Raw genomic sequence first — 24209 nt, 5'->3', positions numbered from 1 at the left:
CTTGTATATCCATATAGAATATGAGAGTTATAGATTGTATTAAATCTCACTCTGATATCCTCAAATCAGTTGTGTATATAGTCAGATCATTGAATGGTTAGAGCTAAGATCATAATTAGTTGAAAACAAAAATAAAATATAATAGTGGAAAAAAAAGATGAGAGGGTACAATTGAAACAACTTAACCTAGAATTATTTAAGCAAAGAATTGACAATCAAATGTGAACTGATCAGTGGAATTGACACTGACAGCGATTATGTTTTTATTAAAAAATTTAATCAATGTAAATTAATTGCCATAATTAGGAGATCAAAAATACCTGCTTAGATGTCTTAGCAAACTTCTGTATTACTTCTCAATCACAGAGAGATCACTGTTAATTGCAACATTCATTTGTAAATTTATTTACAAATTAATTTGCAAACTCATTGGCAAAATCTCATGAAGAAGGAATTATCCTTCATTAGACAATTATAAGTATTATCCCCAAAGCAGAGAGAAATAAAACAAGTTAAAAACAACAACACCTTGGCAAGATATCTAACCAAGCAAGTCATTTGAAGTGTTTTTAAGGATAAAAATGAAGGGAATACACCAAATAAGAAAAATTGAGAAATTTGTAAAAGTCATGATAACAAAATGTTTTCTCAGTCAGAGACAATGGACCCTAATGTTACAATTCTGCTGTGTTACATGGAAGAGATAGAAATGGTACTAAAAATAACAAAGATGAGAGAAATAATCAGATTTAACTAAGCATCTACAAGAGGAAATCCATGCTGGAAATGATACAGTTGTGACCATGTTAAAGGACTAATATCCAATGAACTAGGAGATTACAAAAGGGATGGGAGGAAAATCTTGTTTCTTATTAATATTGGAAAAGAAGATTGAAAGAGAGCTTTAATAAATTTTCTACCTGTATGTGCATCAACAGAAAATCTTTTAGTCACGTATGTAGGAACTGAGTACATCTTATCAGTATGGAATAAGCTGGCTTCTGCAAATGTTACTCAATATCTTTGCTTATGTCACAGATCTAGAGATTATAAGATCCTATGTGCCTATTATTTGTTGATAGAAAACTATCCCATAGTATGTTCCCTAATTGTGAGTGTACTAAAGAGTTCTGTCCTGTGTCTTCTTTTCTCTATATTTTCTCGATAACCTCTTCAGCTATCATGGTGTTAACTGTTATGTTTATGTAGATAACTCTTTTCTTTCTCTCATACACACAAACTAAACATAGAAAGTATAAATGTATATAATCATATCATTTTATAAATGATATGTGAATATGTACACAGATGTAAATATGTGAATATATGCACATATATACATAAACATATAAGACAATGTATAACATAAAATAAAGATATAAAGAAAGGGAATAAGTATATAATGTCTACTCTTTGGCAGGCAGTGTACTAAACACTTTACAAATATTAACTCTGTGAGATAGATAGATACCAAGGCAGAGGTCAAATGACTTGGCCAGGGTTATATAAGTAGTTAATGTCAGAAGTCGACTTTTTGCTTAGGTCCTCTTGTCTCTAGACCCAGTACTTTTAACTATTTTGCCACCTAATTACCCCAGTTTTTCCTCAGAACTTACAATCGTTTACTGATCAAACATAGTAACATCCGTTTACTGGATGTTTCAAATTGGACCTCCCAAAGATCTAAAGCTCAACCTGTAGGAGATTGAACTTATCATTCCCCTGATTTTGCTCCCATGACTTGGCTGCCTTTTCCCTTCACCCTTTTTCCCATTGATGGGTTCTTCCTGGAATCTCCATTTTGAGGAATGGTCTAATCTATCCATCCTTCATTGTCTGAATTTCCCCTAAGCTTCAGGTACTTTTTTTCTTCCCCATGAAATCTTCTTCCATTAGTTGGTTCTTTTAAGAACCTCCGTTTTGAGGAAGGAATCTGCCTTCTCTCGACTTTGCCATTATTCCCTCCACACAGTTACATCTTCTCCCTCTCATTTATCCCTATTGCTTGGAGATATCACATCTGACGAGTAGTAAGTGCTTAACATTGACTTGACTTGACTTTTCCCACAGACCCTTCCCTTTTCTGAACTTCCCTACTGGTCAAATGCCCTTCCATGCTTTTGATCTTACAGATTCACACTCTTGATATTGTCCTAACAATGGAACATATGGAATATATTTGACTTAACTTATTCCACCATTTATGATTGTTCCTCAAGGACTGTCATTTCCAAACCCTACTTAACTTTATGAATAGTTAAAATATATATAAATGGAATATATGGAAATGAATATACATCAAAAACCAAAAAAGTGAATTTAAGATCATACAGAACTCAAATGAAGAGATGTGAGAGGACACACCTACAACCCACTCCTTCACAAAGCTGGAAGGCCCACAGGTGTTACACATTGCATATATTTTCAGATATTTTTCAGTATTTATATATATATGAAATATCAGTTGTACTGTTTTTTCCCCCACTCTAAAAATACCATTTGTTATATGGGATGACTTTCTGGGAGGGAGTAGGAATGTCTAGGAGATATACTTGGGGATAACTATGATGAAATAAGAAACAGAAAATATTAGTAAAAATTTAATTTTTAAAAATTTAAATTTTAAAACATTTGTTTCCTCTCTTCCTTTCTTTCCTTCCTATCTTTCTCCTTCCATCCTTTTTTCCCTCTCTCCTTCCTTCCTTCCTTCCTTCCTTCCATGTTATCTTGTACTTAATTATATTTATTATATTTCTATTTCATTTTATATTGATGCTGTACATATTTACCCCCCATCAGAATGTGAATGGGGATTGTTTCATTCTTTGTAACTGTAACCCCTGGGCCTAGCATGGTATCTAGTAAACAAAAGGAATTTAATGAACATTTGTTGATTGATTGATAGAAGAAAATGCCACTTTACAGGCTCTTTTCCAACAAAATATCTCCTATCCATCAAAATCATTTGAGATTACTCAAGAGATGTAACAGAAATAACAGAAATTAATAAACAGTAGGCAAGGCATAAAGTAGGGAGGTATATGCTTGCCAGTAATGCTCATCTTTGTGATAGAAGAAATCCAGTTCAGTGTCCAAGCTGAAGAGGGAATTTCTATGAACGTGGCCATATTCCAAAGCTTCTGTTTTCAGGCATTGTTCATCTTTTGTTCTTGAAGTAGACCAATGACATCAAGAAGTTGATGTCTTGACTTGCAAGTCAGTTTTATTTAAGTGAGACAAAACTGTGCACAATCATCAGCCTCACTCTGTCCTCCAGAGCCTTTGGGGTCCAGTGGCAATACGTCAAGATGACTGATTTTTAGGTAACTTTGATTGAATCAAGTTTTAGAGAGAGTTTGATCTGCCCATCCTTACAGAAAAGGTTAACTGGATTAAAAAAATGTCTATTTCCCAGAGTACAACATATATATATTTGAATGGCAAACCTATAGGGGGCTGTGTGTGTGAGAGAAAAACAGACAGACAATACAGTTCAACAGGAAGAAGAAGGATGCTTTGGATTGCCTTTCAGGAAATTACAAAACTTTTTTATTGACCCCAAAACTTCCCACAAAAACATACATTTTAAAATACTGTATTACTATACGGCATTTAGGCATGTAATATAATAGTCTATGAAGAAGTAAAAGTGAATCTTATACAGGGGCAGTGGTGAACTCATGGAAGGCACGAGCAAGTAGTACTTTACAACCGGTGTAAAAAAAGCTGTCAGTTTTCAAAGAATCATATGGAATTTGATAAGTTATGTGAAAGATCAAAGATTGACAAATTCATGGAGTACTCCACTATTACCCTATGTTAGGAGACAGTGAGGAAATCCTGTAGTACTTTGCCTTGGTTGATGCCCTGGAGTGTGAACTTATGGGAGGAGAGAGGCAAGAGTCACACAAGATTGCCAGCTATGTAAAGGTTGTGATCTGCATCATGGAAGGAATTTTTCAAAACTACTAGTTCCCAGATCCATTTGAGTTTGAGAGTATTCTCATTATCTATAATGGCTTTTTCACCAATTGATCTGTAACCATAAAATAATATTTTACAAAGTCAATTTGAAAAGAGATATATGAATTTCATATTATTTGCCTTCAGGATACCTAAAGTTAAAATATATGGTTTCCATTACATTGAACTCCCAATCCCTATATTTATGCCCACCTGCATTTTTGATTTCCTTCACAAGCTAATTGTACAATATTTCAGAGTCTGATTCTTTTTGTACAGCAAAATAACGGTTTGGTCATGTATACTTATTGTGTATCTAATTTATATTTTAATATATTTAACATCTACTGGTCATCCTGCCATCTGGGGGAGGGGATAGGGGGTAAGAGGTGAAAAATTGGAACAAGAGGTTTGGCAATTATTAATGCTGTAAAGTTACCCATGCATATAACCTGTAAATAAAAGGCTATTAAATAAAAATAAATAAATAAAATAAAATAAAATAAAATATATGGTTTCTTTATATTGCAAAGTTATAAGAGTATACTTCTTTTGTGATAGGAAATGATAAGATTGGTCCAACCATTATGGAAAGTAGTATCAAATAATGCTAAAAAATGATTAAATATTGATACCATTTGGCCTAGAGATTTTTCTGAGAACATCAAAAGATCCAAAGTAAAGTTCAAAATATAGAATTATAAGTTTATAACCATAGTAATTTGAGCAGTGCAAAGTGACAATATGTTTGCATTTGTGTCTTTACATAATGAAATAGGACTGATTTAACTATTCATATGCAAGATGTTCACTTATCATTTAATACTGTAATTCAAACTTTTAAAAAAATCTTATTTTTCTTATTTACGCTCTCATACAGGAGTAAGTTTAATTAATTGATGCCTATAGACAAGAGAATTTACACTTCCTATAGATATAGCCAGCGAGATATCATTAATTGGTTCCATGAAAAAATTGGGGTCAGGAAGTAGGGTTTGGAAATGACAGTCCTTGAGCAACAATCATAAATGGGGGAATAAATTAAGTCAAAGTTTCTTAAATTGTATATCATGACTCCATATAGGATTGTATAACTCAATGTAGGGGTTGTGAAATTATGATTTATTATCAGTAAATGTTTTATTTGTATACCTATTTTATATACCTGGGATCATGTAAAAATTTCTTGTGTGAAAAGAGGTTGCGAGTACAAAAAGTTTGAGAAGCCTTGGGGTTAAATGATATTATGTTGAAATTCCAGATTATTTTAGAGATTCTTGGTTATAATGTGCTAGTTATGATATTGTTAAGAGTTTTGGTGAGGGCTATATTGTACTTTTCTAAGTTTTTTCCTACTGCTTAATAAATGTTTATATTATGAGTTACTTCCTCTCTCACTAAGAAATAAAATAAATCACCCAAACTAATTGCTTTCCATTAATTTCAGAACAAGTTGCTCCAGGCAAAGAAAGAAATTGAAAAACACTCTATTAATGATAAACAGGTAAATCACTTTCCTATACCCATTTTATGTACTAATCAAGCTATTCTAAGGTAAAAGTATGGCTTCAGCTACCAACACATACCTAAAAGTTTATAGAATTTTTCTAATTAAAATGCCTGTTAGACTGTTTTAAAAGTGGCTGAAATTTTTTTTTTAGTTGCTTTGGAACTGAAATCATTAACAGAAAACACATATAGACAGAAACATAGATTTAGATAACGATTTCAGACAGTAAAGACATTTTTCTAAGCAAGCTCAGTTGAATGAATGACCACAGAAACTCCTAAGGGGCAGGTGGCAAGAAATGCCTTCTTTTTACTGTATATCTTGGTTATATCCGTGCTTGTATAGGAGGAATTTTAGAATTTAGAATGCCTGTCTAAATAGGCTGACCCTTGGGAGTTGGCTTCTAAAAACTTTGAAGGTATAATTTTTTTTCCCCCAAGGTGAGGTTGAACTTTAAGTTTTCAGAAAAAAAAAAGTTAAGATAGAAGTCTTTTGGTGCTTAGTGAATTCCTTTTCTAGGTACCATCCTATATATACCTGCTTTGCTCTAGCTAGTGATCTTCCCTCCTTTCTTTTTTTCTTTTTTTCTCTTTCCTTATTAAACTTCATCATGCACTGTGCTGTGTCTAGTACCTTCCTCCATTCAGGTCCTGAGTATAATGCAGTGAAATACTGAAACAGATGCTCTATTTCATGGGTCACCATCTGGTTTATTCAGACTCTCTTATGGCTTCGTGTGCAAGCACTTGAGCAGAATATGACTCTTTTGGCACGCAAGTAGTCAAAAAACTTTGGGTCCTTTCCACTTCTTCAGCCATATCATATGGCCTTTGTGACCAAGATGGGGATGGGTTGGTTAGAAGTTGCTTTGGAGAGGATATATGCCAGCAGATATAGGTATATCTCCTGCTCCAACATGCCTTCCCCATCTATCCCTATGTTCTTTGTTAGGGGCTACTAAAGCACTTGTCCCCCTTATTAGTTGAAAGACTTCAAATGAGAAATAAGAATATCTCTTTATTAATTAGTGTAAGCTTTTTGAGGGAAGGGATCATTTTATTTTTGTCTTTGTATTCCCAGCACTTGGCACAGTGCCTGGCAGATGGACATTTAATAAATGCTTATTGATTACCACAGGCTTAGGTGGTAGTTGCCTGGGGTCACTAGAAAGTTAAGTGACTAGTTTTTATTCATATAAGCCAGCCAGGTCTTCCTCACTTAAAAGCCACTTTTTTTTTTTATCCATTTTTGGACTTTCCTTTTTGCTTTGCACAGAGTAAGTCTTAGTAAATGTTTCTTGTTGGATCAGTAGGTCCAAGGGAGGACTCCTATTAGGAATCCTGACATATACAATGAGAACTTTTCCCCCCAGTATATTTTTATTTCATTACATTTTTCTCAATACGTAGAAAATATAATATTCACTTAAAAATGGGTTCCAAATTCCTTTCCTCCCTTTCCCCATCTCCTCTCCTTGAGATGGCAAAAAATTTGATATAGCTTATGTTATGTAAAACCTTTTCCTATTAGCCATGTTGCAAAAGAAAATACAATCATTACCCGCCCCCCCCCCCAAAGAATAAAGTAGAAATAGTATACTCCAATTTACATTCAGTCTCCATCAGTTCTTTTTCTGATGATGGATAGCATTTTTTTCATCATAAGTCCTTCAGAATTGTCTTAGATCATTGTATCGATCAGAACAGCTAAATCATAAGATGAGAACTTGATTTGCTTTTAGTATATGAAAATGATCTGGGACTCTCATCCTAGATCATGAAACTTTTATAGCCCCAGTGACTTCACCCTTGACCAGACTTCCTTCTTTCCTAATTCAAATTGTTTTGGAACTAAGATGCTTGTGGGTTGGGGTGACATGCTACTTACCTAACTCTTGGTTCCTCTGAATTTGATGTTTAGCATCTGATTTGAAACCATAGCTTCTTGATCAAAGAGCAATCATTGACAGATATAATATTGCTAAGGTTTTTAATATTTTGAATACATTGTTTTCTGCTTGTTTTTCCTGGAAGCGAAATAAATGTTCTGTTAGCTCACTTCAAATACATGCCCATTCTCGCATTTGGAAACCTTCTTGAACTTGATTATTGAAAAATTGTCTCTTTTTTCCCCAAATATGTTTAAAGGTAATTTTCCACATTAATTTTCATAAGATTTTGAGATTAAATTTTTTTCTCCTCCTAATCCCTCTCCCTAAGATAGCAAGCAATCTGATATAGATCATATATATGCAATCATATAAACATATTCCACATTAAGAACTTGACTCTTTTCAAAGTAAAGCTACTTAGAAATAGATTGGCAGGCACTTAAATGTGTTTTACAACTTTATTATTTTATTAGGTTGTGCTCTGTATATCAGTCGATGTATCTCAAGATTATGGACAAGTGGAAAATGTCATTAAACAAGTAAGAGTTTTGGTCTATTGGGTCGGGATATCAGCATTTTTTTTTTTTACATTTATTATTTCATTAGCTGGGCTAAATGAAAGAATTTGTTAGTATTTGAAATGATTTTCTTGCATTTTTAAGAGTTTAACATCTTTTATTAACCAAGACACCTGCAGCGATGACCTTTTTTCTAGGCACAAGAGAAGCTGGGCCCTGTTGACATGCTTGTAAACTGTGCTGGGACATCAGTTTCAGGAAAATTTGAAGATCTTGAAATAAATTATTTTGAGGTAAGTAAGAATGCTTTTCCTTTAATAATTAAATATGTGAAATGCACTCTAATGCTGCTAGTTGAAAACAGTAGGCACTTTCTTGAAACCTTTAAAATTAGGGATAATGGAATGGTAAATGCCTGCTCTTAGAACTATCTCAACTTTTTTTTTTAATTTTTATTTTGTGGAAGCAAATGGAGTTGTGACTTGCCTAAAGTGATGTAGCTACTCAAGTCACTCGACTGAGGCTGGATTTGAACTCAGTTGCTCCTGATTCCAAGGCTAGTGCTCTATCTACCATGTTACCTACCTACTCTTATCACAACTTATGTGTAGGACTATCATCACTGAAGCACTTGTAGAGTTTCACTTTAGCCCAAAAAAGAAATGCCTTAAGTTTTATATTCTCTAAAGCACAATTTTTAACCTGATAATTGTTTTTTTTTTTCTTAATGTATTATTGAAATTTCCATTACAGTCTAAACAGTGATCTCTTCCTCCTTTGAGATATGTTACATTTTCTTGTTTTAGCTAAGAAAACCTAAAACACCCAGAATCCAGTTCTATTAATTTGATATTAGTAGTAAAATCTCCTAGACTTTCATCCAAATTATTTCATTAAACCAAAGTTCATTTTGGGTTCTACCAGTTTTCCTATTTAGTCAAATCACCAAGTTGTAAAACTAATAGTCAAAGATGAGATTATAAGAGAAAGGAGGTAAACTGACTGGAAATGGCCAATTTAAGAAATTGGAGGATTTAAGCCAATTTTAGAAAGAAGAGATTGGCTAAGCTGTTTGGGACAAAGGGAAAAAAGCAACTTTAAAAATTATTCCATTACTAAGATTCTGTATTCCTGGGAGGGAATGTGCACATTTACATGGGCTAGAGAAAATTAATATATGTGTTTAGTGGAAGTATGCACAATAATAATAGATCACATTTGGCTAACACTTTAAAGTTTTACAAATCATTTTACATTTTAAAATTTGAGATTTAAAATTAAATTAAATTTTTATTTTAAATTTTACAATTTTTTCAACAGCCTTGTGATAGAAGCATTATACGCATGTGTTTTTGTATACATTTATGATTAAGAGTAAGATGATTGAGGAAATAAATTATGTAAAGTAAATGGGGTTGAGGAAATAATTGAATTTCCATTGAACAGTTTCCCATTGAAAATTAAATTTTTATCAACATCTTTTTTGTTCTTTATAGGGTAAGTGGAAAATAGGCCTGGACACTAGCTTTTCTGTCCCGGTTTCCAAGACTAGTGAGAGGGCCCATTTGGAGTTGACCCAGCCTCTCTTTTGGGCCCTATGGCCTTTTTAGCTCCTGAATCTTCCCACAGATGGGTTCTTTTTTTCCCCCAAAAAAATCATGCCCATAATGTGGAAAAGAGGCTTATAGTCTGGGGCCTCTGATCCTTGAAGCTTAACTTGTTCCTTTTAATGTCCCTTCCAGACATTTCCTAGAAAGGAATATGCCATTCTCTGGTATAATGAACTTCAAATGTGGATTTATTATGAATATGTAAAATACAAATATCATATTGGATTCATCTCTAAATTAAATGGTTTATTTCTATTTAGTTTAATAAATTCTACTTCAACTATTTTTACATAGCAAATTGCATATGTGGTATAACATTTTTTGATTGATTTTCAAATGAAAACTAAAGGTTATTTCTAAATTTCCGCAGATTGATGAGATTTATGTAAAAGTAAACTATATTCTTGATTCATATGCAGAATCCTGGCTATCTTTCTTTGGAGGACAAATCCAGTGTTGGGATTTATAATGAATATATTTTTCTTGTCAAAACACTTCTCTTTAAAAAAAAAAAAAGAGAGAGAGAGAGAGACACCACCTACTTTTGTTTGCAACACACCTAAGTTTATCAGAAGAAAGCTTGTTTGGCCAGTTTTTACTGGCATAAATAACTTCAGTTGCCAGAATAAGGCTCATGTTATAATTGTAGTGTCGCTTGTAATTCTTCAGTTGAGTTTCTTAGTAGAGGCAGCTAATATATATACTTTTAGTAATAATCTAATTGTTCTTTCTTCCTCCGGTTTTTCCCCTTTTCCCCAGTTATCCAAATTGATTTTCTTAAAACATGGATCTCCCTTAGTCTTTCTTCTGCTCAGGAAGCATCAATGACTTCCACATTTAGGATGAAATGCAAATTCCCTCTTTGGTTTTCAAAACCTCCTATACTATCTTTCCTAGACTTTTTCTGTATTACCCTCTTGGCAAATTATCCTTGAAAATTCAGTTTCTTTATCTTCCATCACCAGGCCTTTGCACAAATGTCCCCCAATATTCCCTCTCCTCCCCTCTGTGGCTTAGACTCCTTATTAAATCTCAGCCCTGTTACAGCAGCTTCCTGTGCAAAGCCTTCCCTGAAGACTCCCTGCACACTGGGGAATACACCTACTATTATACCCATTTTACAGATGAGGCAGTTGAGAAGAGAATTAATTTGCCAGAGGTTCTACAACTAACAAGTATCAGAGCCAGGATTAGACCATGTTAGTGTGCAGCTAGATGGTGCAGTGGTTAGAACGAGTTCAAATGTGACCTTTGTCATTTATTAGCTGTGTGATCCCAGGCAAGTTGATTTGACTTTTGTGTTCTCATATCCTATAGCTAAAGTGAAGCTACTGTCCTGAAGCTGCTTTTTCTCTCCTCTCCTCTCCTTTCCCTTTTCTCTCCTCTCCTCTCCTCTCCTTTCCCTTCTCCTCTTCTTTCCTCTTTTTTCTCTCTTCTCTTCTCTTCTCTTCTCTTCTCTTCTCTTCTCTTCTCTTCAATCTTCCAAAAGACTAAAAGCTCTTTGAGGGCAGGGATTCCTTCACTTTTGCTATTGGATCCCATGCACCTAGTACAATATCCTGCATGTGGTAGGTATTTAATGAACACTAATTGAATTGTTAAGTGTTAAGTGCCTTAAAAGTTGAAAATTTTCAAATAATACTTGTGATCTTTTTCCCCCTTAGAGATTAATGAATATAAATTATTTGGGCAGTGTATACCCCAGCCGTGCAGTGATAACCACCATGAAAGAAAGAAGGATGGGCAGGATTGTTTTTGTATCCTCCCAGGCTGGACAATTAGGGTTATTTGGCTTTACTGCGTACTCATCATCTAAGTTTGCTCTTCGAGGATTAGCTGAAGCTCTGCAAATGGAGGTAAATTTTTTTTTAACTTCTTTGTTTTATCTTTACTCTGAACACACTAATACACTCACCATTTTCTCCCAATTACATGTGAAAAAAATTTTTAAACATTTTTTTTTCAGTTTTGAGTTCCAAATTCTATCCCTCTTTCCTCCTTCCTCTCTCCCCTCCTTGAGACAGTAAGCAAATATAGGTTATACACTCAGATAAAAGAAAAGAGATGAAAGAAGGTGAAAAATAGTATGCTTCAATAGTAGTCTTTTAGGATTACCTTAAATAGTCCAACAGCTTATGACATGTAAAGTTCATAGTATGGGGTTGAGAGGCACTTTGGCAGAGTAGCTGTAGATCTGCTTTTAGTGTCAAGAAAATCTGGATTCAAGTCTTGCTTTCCACACATATTGGCTGCAACAATGAGAATTGGAGTTGCCTGATCTGCAATAGAAGAGCATTTCCATGTACTTACTGTGTACTATACATTGTTCTGGGTGCTGGGAACAAGAAGTGGTAGGGAAACACATCCCTGCCTACAACATGCTTACATTCTAACAAGGGGAGGCTACAGGTTCATCTATCATAGATCTACAAGAGACATACAGTAGACAGGAGATGATTAGAGTGGAAACCATTAGTAGGAGACCAGGAAAGGTCTACCTGTAGAAAGTAGCTCTGGAATCTTGTCCTGAAGAGTAGCAAGGATTCCAAGAGGTCGAAGTGAAGAAGGAGAAACTAGGTGATTTCTAAATATTTTTCCAAATCCTTATTTTTATGCTTCTTTCTGGTTGTTATTAGACTCGATTGGGGGAATCCAAAAGTATAGTCAGAAAGATAGGAGAAGTAGGAGAGAGCAGTGTCCCAGAGGCCATGGAAGCAGAGAAAATATAGCTTGGGTGAGGGAGAAGTTTTGGGTAATGGAGTCAAAAGAGAAGTCAGGGAAATGATGATTGTGAAAATATTACAGTTATCTTTGAGAAAGTAGTTTCTGTGGAGTGGTAAGTCAGAAGCTAGATTGTATGGGTTGGAAAAAAGAGTGGGTATTCATGATGCCAGAGGAACTGTGATGATTGATGCATGAATCATCAAGAGTAATGAGTCACAGACAGAAAATGGAATCAAAATGTTTGGACTCCTATGGGCCAAAGAACATATTAATAAATGAAGGAGAAAAAAAGAACATGTAAAAAGCTTATTGATAATAGCATCTTTGTGACTGATATATAATTTTGGAAATTATATACTTATAAATTACCTTTTTTGCTTAAGAATATTTGTTATAAGGGTTTTGGGTTTTTTCTGTTTTTTTTTTCAACTGGGGTTGGGGGACTAGGTGGGAAATAAAGAAAATAAATGAACACACAAAAAATGACAGTGTGATGAGGCAGTGGATGCACTGAGTGTTTCTAGAAATAGGCTATGAGAAGAAAGGACATTAGTATGAGAAGAAGGAGGTAAATGAAGGATTGAAAAAAAAATATATATGTATTTATTCATTTTGAACTTAAATACAAAAAACAAAAACATTTCCATGTGTATAGCACAATATTAAAAAGAAGACTCATATAAAACCATGAATTTTCATTTTACATTATTTATTTAAAAAAAAACTATACAATAAATATTAGACATCATTTTCAAAGCTACATTGCTTTTCTGTGCTTCCTTCTAAGTTTTTGTTCTTTGCTGTGTACTTTTAATTTTTTTCCTCTGTGCCTCTCTATCCACCCTAGAAAAGGCTACCATTAGACACTAATATATACATATATATATATATATATATATATATATGTTTGTGTGTGTGTGTACATGTGTGTGTAAAACTATACTATGAATATCACTGTTACATATATGTGTAAAACCATACTCTCTTTCTTTCTCTCGCCTTCTTTTTCTCTCTCTTCCTCTCTCTCTCTCTTTATGTGTGTGCATGCATATATATGTGTGTGTGTATATATATATATATATATAAATATGTAAAACTATATATATATAAATATGTAAAACACTATATCATATATATTGCTATTTATCAGTTCTTTCTCTGAATGTGAATAGTATCTTCCTTTGTAGGTACTTTGTAGTTGAACATTTATAATATTCAAAATGACTTAAATTGTTTGTCTTATTGCTATTACTACCATTTATAATACAATAATGAATAATATTGGTGATAATGGGCATCCTTGTTTCATTCCTGATCTTATTGGGAAGGTTTCTAGCTTATCCCCATTACAAATAATGCTTGCTACTGGGTTTAGATTAGATGCTTCTGTTTTCAAGTGTTGTTGTTTGTTTTGTTTTTTTTTTAATAAAAATGAGTATTGTATTTTATAAATAAGGAATGAGTATTGTATTTTTCTACATCTATTGATATAGTCATATGATTTTTGTTAATTATGTTGTTGATCAAATATGTTAATAGTTTTCTTTATATTAAACCATTCCTGGATTTTTTAAAAATGAAGAGAGCAAGACATGTTTATAGTTCAGAAAAGGAACCTAAAGCTAGGGAGAAATTGAAGGTTACAGGAAATGATTGCTGGAATAAAGATCCAAGGAACCTGTACAGGAAAAATAGTCTTTTCAAAGGAAAAGGATGTCTTTTACTCAGAACCTGGAGTATAGAAAGCAGATGGAACTACAGAGAGCTATGAGATGTAGAAAGAGAGGAGCTGACATGATGAATTCACAGATGAACTTGATTATTTTTCTTAGAAAAATAGAAAAGGCAGTTCTGAGAGAGAGTGGAGTGGGGCTAATATGAGGAACTTGAAAAGAAAACTTTTGAAATATTAGTCAAGGTAGTCTAGAAAGAATAGAAGGATTAGTATGTAGGAATGAATGTTCATTTGAGATTAGATCATTTGAGTACAGTGGACCTATTTCATCCCTACTGTGTGACTTTCCTCATCATTGTTCAACAGTTAGGAAATATAAGCAGGGAAGAAGGAAGTTGGAGGTGGGCTAAAAAGATGGTAAACTTTTCTTAAGAAAAGAAGAGTAATTCTAGGAGCCTGTACATCATAGCAAGAAAGATCTAGGTGAGATAGATGAATGGAGAGTGAGAAGAGGGGAATGATTGCTGAATTATTGCAAGAGAAGGAAGATTTAGAAGTTGTCATGTGGAGCCTAAGGGCATGAGAAAAGTAGAAATCCCTGTTGTAGAGAAGATGGCCAGGGATAGATCTCAGGACCAGATTTCCCTGATCCCCAGAAGGTAGAACCAATATGATGCAATGGACCTAGAATCAGGAAGAACTGAGTTCAGATCCAATCTTAGACACTTATTAGTTATTATATCCCTGAGCAAAATTCTTAACTTTGTCTGCTTCAGTTTCCACATCTGTAAAATGGGAATAATAGCACCTATCTATCAGGGTTTTTGTAAGGATCAAATGAAATAGTATTTGTATATTACTTTGCAAACCTTAAATCACTATTAAATGCTAACCATTATTATAGAAGGATATGAGATGAATATATCTAGGATGAAAGATTTTGTTAAAGATAAAGAGGATTTTAGAGGATATAATAGAGAAGAAAAACAGAAAAAGACGAGAGAGCAGGAAGAGGTGGAGTTTAGCTGAATTAGGTAGGTGCTGTGACAAGGATAGGGATGCAACTGGGATAACTGAAATAAGGAACATTATGTACTCTGATACCTTCATCTTAGTTCATGTGGGCCCCGAAGATGTTAATTAGCAAAGAAAAAAACTGATCTCATAGTCATTTAGCTGAAGGAGGTCCAGAGAGCATCCTAGATCCATTCAACCCATACTAGGATTTCATATCACCCTTTAAATAATCAGGCCTTGCAAAGTGAAGTGAGCAGAACCGAGGGAATATTGTACAGAGTAACAGCAATATGTTCAACTATAAATGACATAGCTATTCTTAGCAGCACAATGATCCAAAAACAATTCCAAAGGTCTCACAATAATAAATGCTATCTACCTCCAGAGAAAGAACTGAGAGTCTGATCTAAGTGTATAATTTTTTCACTGTGTGTGTGTGTTGTGTGTTTTTCCTTTTGTTCTTTTTCTTCTTTCACAATATGACAAATATAGAAATATGTTTTGCATGATTGCACATATATAATATATCAAATTGCTTACCCTCATAGGAAGGAGGAAAATAAAAGAGATAGGAAGACAATTTGGAACTCTTTTAAAAAAAAAAAAACAAATGTTAAAAATTGTCTTTATCTGTAACTGAGAAAAATAAAATATGATATAAAAAATAAAATTAAAGTAGCCAATATTAGTTAATTTAGAATAGCAAGTGATTCCAAACAAATGCCGATTCACAGTTAATTTGAATTGTGAGATTCTCTCAAAACTGTGATTGAATTATTTGAATTGTCTGTTTTGTTTAGAGTTCTGTTTCAAATAAATGAAGCCTGGCAGTATTTCTTGAATTTCTAATACTTCTGATAGTCCAACCCATTGGAAACTGTACAATAACCTCATTTTAAGAAATGATGCTTTTGGTTTTGATCTAAACCTTTTTTGTATTTCATTTCCTAATTTTCCTAGTATGAGTACATAATTGTGACATTATTCAGCTTTAGATTTATGATACATTGTCCAAGGTCATGGCTTGGAAAGAAAAGCTAAATCGTGTGGTCTATATCCTAGGGAGACTACTCTGGGAGGAAAGTTCTTTTCAGTTGGACTTGTTTTGATCATTTTTTCTGGGACAAATGTGGAAGAAAAGGAGCACCATTATAGGTCATCACCTTGGAAAGAAGTTGAAATGAATAGGGTACTTTCTCATCACTCTCTCTACTTGGCCCAAGTCCAGAACTAGTTATGACTGTAAACTGGTCCTTAAAACTGCAGAGCCTATTGATGTTGAGTGAATGAGCTCCACTTGTCAAGGGAAAATTTATGAGTGAATTTTTTGCTAAGATTTTATAGTTGTGTTGTGTTTTCTCTCCTGATGATTAATGTCATATTAGCCTTGCTTGAGCTGGAACCAAACTGAAGAGATTGTTTTTTTCTTTCTCTCTTCCCCTGGGTAACTAGCTTTTGCAGGATTCAAACTTGCTATACAGGACCTTCTACCCACAGGTGACTCCTGCATTTTCTTCCAGAGGTTTTTAGCATGTGATCTGTGGGAGAAAGGAGGGCTGGTGATAAAAGCAAACCCTGAGATATTCTCTGAGGCTATTGAAGATATGTTAATTTTTAGCTTTGAGTTTTTAGCCTCCCATGAGATTAAAGATGTCATCTCATTGGGAGGTAGACAACTGCTTCTTGACCTTTTAAGTGTTTGAAATCTAAACCTGCCAATTCCATCAAATTAAAATTCTGGCAGATTGACTTAGGTGAAACTTATCATGGTCTATTAAAAGAGTTCAGAATCAGGGAAATAGAGAGGGTATTCAGGAGTTAGACTGAATTAGAGTGTCTTTACTAATCATCCCTGCCTGTTTTCCCACTTATCTTGCATATATTTGTATGAATACTTCTGCCTCCCTTGATAGATTATAAGTAACTTTAAGAAAAGGACTGTTTCATTTTTGTCTTTGTATCACCTGTGACTGGCCCATAGCAGGCACTTAAATAAATATTCCTTGATTAATGCTATTTTATGAAGAATATACCTTATTTTCCCATTGTTTTAAGACATTAGAATAGAATTCTGAGAAGTGCCCTGGAATGGATGATATGAAGTAGGGTAACAAGAGTAAAGATTTGGCTTCCAAGATAGGAGATGATATCTAGATATGAAAACACAGAAATAAAAGAGGGCTTTTACTTCAGGATAAAAAATAAGGGAGGGAGCTGCAGTGGAAGGCTGCAAACTATTCTTGTTCATATTTGGGAGTTCATTCAGGAAGTTATTCCAGATTAGGAATGGCAATTTGCAAGGGTGCTGGATGCTTATGATAGAGGTGAAGAACTTAAAATGAGAGGTGAGGCTTAAAATGAGAGCTACACCCCAAATGGAAGAAATTCTTGGAGTATTATTTGTTGTGAGGAAAAGGAGGGAAAAGGACTGGCAGGAATCTGTTGAGTGTCTATGGCGAATTAAGCTAATCATTTATAAAGCATTATAGAACATAATGATAAAAGATGCTAAAAGTTGTTATTATACAAACACTGAAAAGTAATTGAAAAGGAGGCAAGGCTACAAAGAGAATGATATAAGCCGCAGCTAAACCAGAACATCTCCAGAACTTTTGTAGATGAAACTTGAGGGAGAACAACAAACTGGTGTGAAAGAGAATTGGTTTGCCAGGATTCCTATTTTCATCTGTTCTCATTGAGATAAGAGTAGAACCACCACGGTTCCCAACATATTGTGTGAAGAAATGATAATGACACAACAATAAAGTCAAGGTGATTGCCTAGACTTGACTTAATATATGCTGGAAGTAAGTGACACACTTTTAAAGACGCTTGATTTAAATATATCTCATAGACTCCAAAGCAATTAAAAAAACAAAACAAAACAAAACAAAACATCATGAAGATGCTTTTACTAAGTACAAAGTTTTGAGAATATATCAACAACTGCCATTTCATATGCTTGCTTCCTTATCTTTTTAAAATGATTGAGAAAGAATTATGCATACAGTGAGTCTGTCTTTGATAAGAACATTAGAAGGGAACAAAATAATTTTTGTAGATGATTTTTTTTTTTATAGCAAACCATATCTTTACAATCATAAAACTCACCAAAAAGTTTGTGAAATATACAACTCTGCTTTATTTGTTATTATGATTTGATTTCACAGAAGAAAATGCTGTTTTTAAATGATCTCATTCAAACAAAGCTGTTTCCCATGAACAGATTTAAAATAAGACAAGATTCTATCACATATAACAGTGGATGTGACTTTAATGACTCACTGAGTATAATCATCAATTAAAGCAAGAAAACAGGAAAACACTTAAAGTATTTATCCGTGTCATGGATGAATCCATATCTTATGTAGAATTTATAAACAGTAGGATACCCTCCTTTGCTTTTATTCAAATAAAATTTTGCTAATTGTGCTATTGCACAAACTCCAGAACACTTTAGTGTTTCATCAACGAAATCTATAATTTTCTGGAAAAGATTGATTTAGCTGTCTACTAGGGGCAGACAAAGTAGATGACCAATGCACATTGCTTAGATTATGAGAAGTGACTGAACACACAATGGAATCAGTGAATTTATCAGTATGCATCACCTGCATAGGAATTGCAGCTAGATCATGCATTAGGCCCAGAACCGAGTAGGAAGAGATTAGGCCAGTTGACATCTATTTAGATAAATGTCCACCTTCAAACGGCCATCTCTTTAACACAGTGTTTCTACCATCTCTAAGGTGTACCTGTGGTGTTTTCATTTTCATGTGGAGCTGACCCTAAATTCTTGAAGGATACACCAGTAGGCTGCAAACTCTGAGAGGTGCCACCATTTGGGCCCAGGATCAGACTCTAAATCTTGTCATCCAAGCACCAGCATACCTTCATTTGATGAGCTTAACTGTCCAGGTGGCCACAAGGCATGGCTGTGTTGACTTTAGAACTCTTTAAAAATCATTCATTGAAAGAAGTGTTAATCTATGCTGGTAGAAGGAGCACTTCTCCTTCTACCATTGATGAATCCTGAGCTCTAGTAGTATTGAAGCAATCCACTGATGTGGCCTGGTGTAGCTGTAAATCATGAAACAGCATTTTCCCAAAGGAATTAAATATTCAGGTGTCCCAGAAGTGGCTAAATAAACAGGCCGTGACATTTCCAATGATGACAATTTGTTAAGTATATTGTAAAAGCAGTTTTTTTTTTTTTTTTTAAAGATACAGCTTGGATTAGATGGTGTCTGAGGTCTCTTCCTCCCCTGAGCTTTTGTGTTTCATTGTTAAAGGAAATTGTGTAATATATTATATCTAGGATATACTATAACATATTTAACATGTATAAGACTGCCTACCATCTAAGGGACGGGGTGGAAGGAGGGAGGAGAAAAGTCGGAACAAAAGTGAGTGCAAGGGATAATGCCGTAAAAAAATTACCCAGGCAAATGTTCTGTCAATAAAAAGTTATTTTTTAAAAAAAGGAAATTGTGTAAAAGATGTCATCAAGGACATATAGGCTGGTAAGGGAAGTAGGCTGTTCAAATAGAGAGAATGAGATAAGTGGGCAGTATAAGTGCTAAATTTCATAATTTCAAGATATTAAAAGAACTAGAGTAAAGTCTAGTATGTTAGGTAGTTCTTCTGCATTGGCTTTATGGAAAAACATGGGGAAGAATTCCACAAAATGAAAAAACAATGAGGGATTTTGATCTGTCTTGGTGAAGGACTATGCTCTCAATGAAGAGATTACAGTGTGGTACCCTAGAATATTGTGATCTGAAAGAGCAAGTCACTGTTAGGGTAAAGATACTAGGATATATGAGGTTCCGAAGGAAATACCCAAGTAGGGGGTTGTCTCTGAGAAGCAGGATGAACTGTAAATTTTAGAATTGGAGAGAACTTTACATACTTTCAAACTTGGTTCCCCCTTCTCCAACTACCACTATCTTTTTAAACAGATAAATTAACTCGGGCCCAGAGTAAGGGATGGTTTTTTGGCTTGACTTCTTGGTCCTTTATCTTTTCTTTTAAAGTCTCTAGTTCTGCTCCCTTAATTTTTAACTCTTTTTTTTTTTTTTTTTTGACTGAGGCAATTGGGATTAAGTGACTTGTCCAGGGTCACACAGCTAGGAAGTGTTAAGTGTCTGAGGCCAGATTTGAATTCAGGTCCTCCTTATTTCAGGGCTGGTGCTATATCCATTACACCAACTAGCTGCTCCCTTAACTCATTTCTTAGGAAATATATAAAATTTTCTTTTACTTTCTAGTTTTTTTTTTAGTTCTTTTTAAAAATGAATTTTTATTGATATCTTTTTTCTTTGTATCACTTGGATTTCCCCTTGTACAGAAGTACAAGTATATATATATATATATATATATATATATATATCAACAAGGGGCATCTGGGGAATGTGTGTCTAACCTGTTATGATAACAATAATAAAAACATTAACAATAACAATATTTGACAGTTATTTAGTGCTTTAAAGATTTACAAAAAAATTTTAGTTCTGTTATCTCATTTGATTCTAACTACAATTCTTTGAAGTAGTTGCTATTAGTATACCCACTTTACAGATGAAAATTGAAGCTTCAGAGACTAAGTTACTTGTTCATGAACTGCCTTCAATCTATGTTTCCATAATCCTATACTTCTGTGGTTGATTTTTCAAAAGTTCTTAATGTAACCAGTGGGATTCGCGCTGCAAGCACAGCAGCTGCTCAGGGAAAATCCGACTGCTGACTTGAAGATGTTTTAACCTATTCTAATTATGACCTGAGCCAGTTTGCCCTTCTTAAACAACCTAGTGACTCTCTGCTTCTGGTGATTTACCTTATTGCTGTTGGATTAGTTTGGCTAACTGATCAGTTTAACACCTTGTAGCTCAGAACGCTCCAGCTTGAACAATTTGCCAGTTCGAGACCTCCCTAATAATGGAAATAATAGGCATGTAGCACCTAGTTCAGATTTCTTTTTTACTACACGGGCTTTTCCCTAAGCAGTGAAGGCTAGGACATAATTACTTCATTCTCCATTTTTTTTACATAGTAAAATGAAGTTAAAATGATAATTAGTAGCAGATTTTTAGGAAAAAACTAGTCAAGAGAAACCAGCATATTGCCTGAGGGGGGAAAAATGAGTCTATTTGGTCTTAGTGAAAGGAGAAATGAGATTGGAAAGAATATGATTTTATGAATGTATCAGAGCCTTTATTTTGTGCATGTATTGAGTGTTCATGTTGAATATGCATGGATGAATCACCTTCTCCATCTTTTGATTCTTCCTTGAATAGAGATGAGAATCATGGGCTTCAGGGATGTTTTGGCAAAAGATGTTTTTTCTGTACTTTGGGGCTCTTTTTTTCTATTTTAAAAAGGTTGGAGTGAGAATACCAAATGATGACTGGTTTGTATGCTCCTTTCCAGAATGAACCTCTCAGAGAAAATGGTATCTTGGTTCAGCAGTGCCATTTCTTAAATGAGCAAACTTTGAATATCATTTGAGAATGATCATATTTATTTGTATTTACATATAGCATATGAAAATCGGCATATAATTTGGAAAACTGTATTCTGTGTATTCTGTTTATTTATAAATGTTGTCTTTTAAAATGCAGGTGAAGCCATATAATATCTATATAACCATTGCGTATCCACCAGATACAGACACCCCAGGTTTTGCAGAAGAAAAGAAAACAAAGGTAATATTTATCATTATTTACTTTTATGTGTGCCTTTTGATGTTGTCTTCTAATGCTTCAGATTCCTTGTTTTTCTGACAGGTAGATGGTACAGTGGATAGAATTTGGGACCCAGAGTCAGGAAGAACCTGATTTTAATTCAGCTTCAGATACTTCTTAGCCATATACCTCTGGGCAAGTTACATGAACTGTTTTAGATCTGTCTTTCCATAATCCTATACTTATATGGGTGATTAAAAAAAAAACCAATAACAATCTTAGTGAATTAGATTTTATCTTGTTTTAATTGCTAGTGATGAAGAAGCAAAAAAAAAATTATGTCTCAATCAATTAATTTAAAAAACATTAAAAATATAGCAGAAAACAAAAAGAAATTCAGTAAGGAATACAAGGAACCATTTTGTTAACTACCTTGTAGCAGAAGTTCATGATTTCATATTATTTTTCTTTTTTTGTTCTTTCTGTAGTGAAATATTTTGTGTTTGTTGAAAAAACTGCCTTTTCCCCTAGTTTCAGATGAAGGCCCTCCAATTCTCATAATCAACTAAGATCTTAACCATGGGGTTGTCTTTGTCTACTCTCCCCTTCCCCCAACAAAATCCAATTAATTGCTACATCTTGTCAATTCTACTTCTATAATATCTTTTCCACTTCAGTTTTTCTGCTTTTCAACATGTCATCCACATAGCTGCTAAAATAATCTTCCTAAGGCCTGACCATGTCATTCTTACACTCAAAAGTTTTCAGGATAAACTACAAACTCCTCAAGCTGATATTTCAAAATGATTCCTGTACATTTTTCTAGATTCCTTCCCACCGTTTCCTTTCATGCACTCTCCTTTCCTGCCAAACAGGACTGCTAGTCATTCCCTGAAGTTGACTTTCCCTCTCCTTCGTTCATGCATTTGTACAAGGAGTCCTTCTTCCCTGGAAGGCAGCCTCTCCTCCTTTGGGCCTCTTGAGATCTTTGTTTTCCAGATTCAGTTCAGGTGTCACCTCCTCCCTGACTACTTACCTGATCTCCTCCAATCTTAAATACGCTTTTCTTTCTTGAATTACTTTGTATTTAATTATTTGGGTCCATGTTACATCCCTCCTATAATAGGCTGTGAGGGCAGAGATTGTTTTGGTTCTGGTTTTTTATCTCTGACATCTAGCAAAGTGCCTTGCACAAATAGAGATATATTAAATATTTGTTGAATCAAATAAAGTATTTGTTTGCTTAGAACCTTCTTGAGGGACAATCTACCTCTCCTTCACTCTTTGCTACTTTTGACACTGTTGTGACACCTGATTCTTGAAAATTTTTTCCCTCTTGTTCGAGTTGCTCCTTCACTGTCTGCTCGAATAGTTCCTCTTCCTTTTCCTACCCTTAAATGTCTTTATTCCCCAGATTTCACAGCTCTGTTCTTTTCTTTCTCTCCAGCTCTCCTTTGGTAATTTTATTTGCTTTGGTGGCTTCCTCTGCTGCTCCCATGCCTATATTTCAGTCTCGTCCTTTCACATGTCCCTTCTTCTGATTTCCATGAAGTCTTTCCAGGTACCCTTTAGCCAGAAGTAAGCTCTCCCTCCCTGATTTCTCATGCTACTCACATTTTTATATAGTTCTTATTTCATTTTCACATTTTATCTTGTAGTTGTGTGTCATAGATTACATTTCCTCTACTATATTGTAAGCTCCTTTAGAGCAGGGACTGTATCTTATTCCTCTTGTAGACCAGTGAAACATGGGACATACCTGCACTTGATACTCTGTGATAATGGACCAATTACTTACCTTCTCTGTGGTAGACCTCAGTTTTCCCAGTCTGTAAAAAGGAGATAATAACACACTGCCTTCCTCACTGGCTTGTTGTGAGGGAAGCACTTTGAAAATTGTAAATTTCTTTTTTACTACTTTATATACTCACATTTTTTGACTGAATGAATATATTACCATTATTGCCATGAATATTGGAGAGTATGTGTGTGTGTGTGTGTGTGTGTGTGTATATATATGTGTGTGTGTGTGTGTGTGTGTGTGTGTGTATTTATATCTGTATATATAAAATATTATACATATAATATAATATACACAATATACATGCATATATGTGTGTGTGTGTGTGTGTGTATGTATGTACCACAAAGTCAGTATTAGTTTTGTAATTTCAATGCCTGGGTCATTTGAGAACTGATGTAATTGGCTACCATAACAATATCAATAGTATATCAGAGGAGGGACTTGAAGCACAAGTCATTCTGACTCCAAAACTGGCTAGCTCTTTACCTTCCATACCTCAGGTTTTTAATCTATTTTTCCATCATGAACTCCTTTAGAAATCCAGTAGAGCCTATAAACTCCTCTTTTGAATAATGTTTTAAAAATCATAAAACAAAATACAAAATATGACAAAGGAAATCAATTATATTCTCTCCATTTTTTTTTTTAACTTACAGACTTAAATCTTTCCATTGATTTCCTTCTCCTTTGGGAGCTAATAGGGCCCAGGTTAAGAGGTCCTGTTCTAGAGTGTCCTTGAACCTGAATTTTGATCAATTCACCCATAATTAGGCTAGAGCACTAGGCCTGAAGTCAGAAAATTCATCTTCTCAAG

General features: G+C 34.3%; 1 protein-coding gene across 1 annotated transcript in view; it reads left to right on the top strand.

Annotated features, from left to right (window-relative positions):
- The window catches only part of KDSR (3-ketodihydrosphingosine reductase), a 55814-nt gene that overhangs the window by 13303 nt on the left and 18302 nt on the right, over positions 1-24209 (top strand). The window contains exons 3-7 of the mRNA XM_031946178.1: positions 5411-5467; positions 7838-7903; positions 8080-8175; positions 11157-11348; positions 21529-21612. Coding sequence (XP_031802038.1) covers positions 5411-5467; positions 7838-7903; positions 8080-8175; positions 11157-11348; positions 21529-21612 — 495 coding nt within the window. The remainder of the gene's footprint in view (positions 1-5410; positions 5468-7837; positions 7904-8079; positions 8176-11156; positions 11349-21528; positions 21613-24209) is intronic.

The sequence above is a fragment of the Sarcophilus harrisii genome, chromosome 1 (assembly GCF_902635505.1).
Source record: "Sarcophilus harrisii chromosome 1, mSarHar1.11, whole genome shotgun sequence".
NCBI classification, from domain to species: Eukaryota; Metazoa; Chordata; class Mammalia; order Dasyuromorphia; family Dasyuridae; genus Sarcophilus; species Sarcophilus harrisii.
Note: the sequence above shows the minus strand (reverse complement) of the source record. Positions and strands in the feature narration are given on the sequence as shown.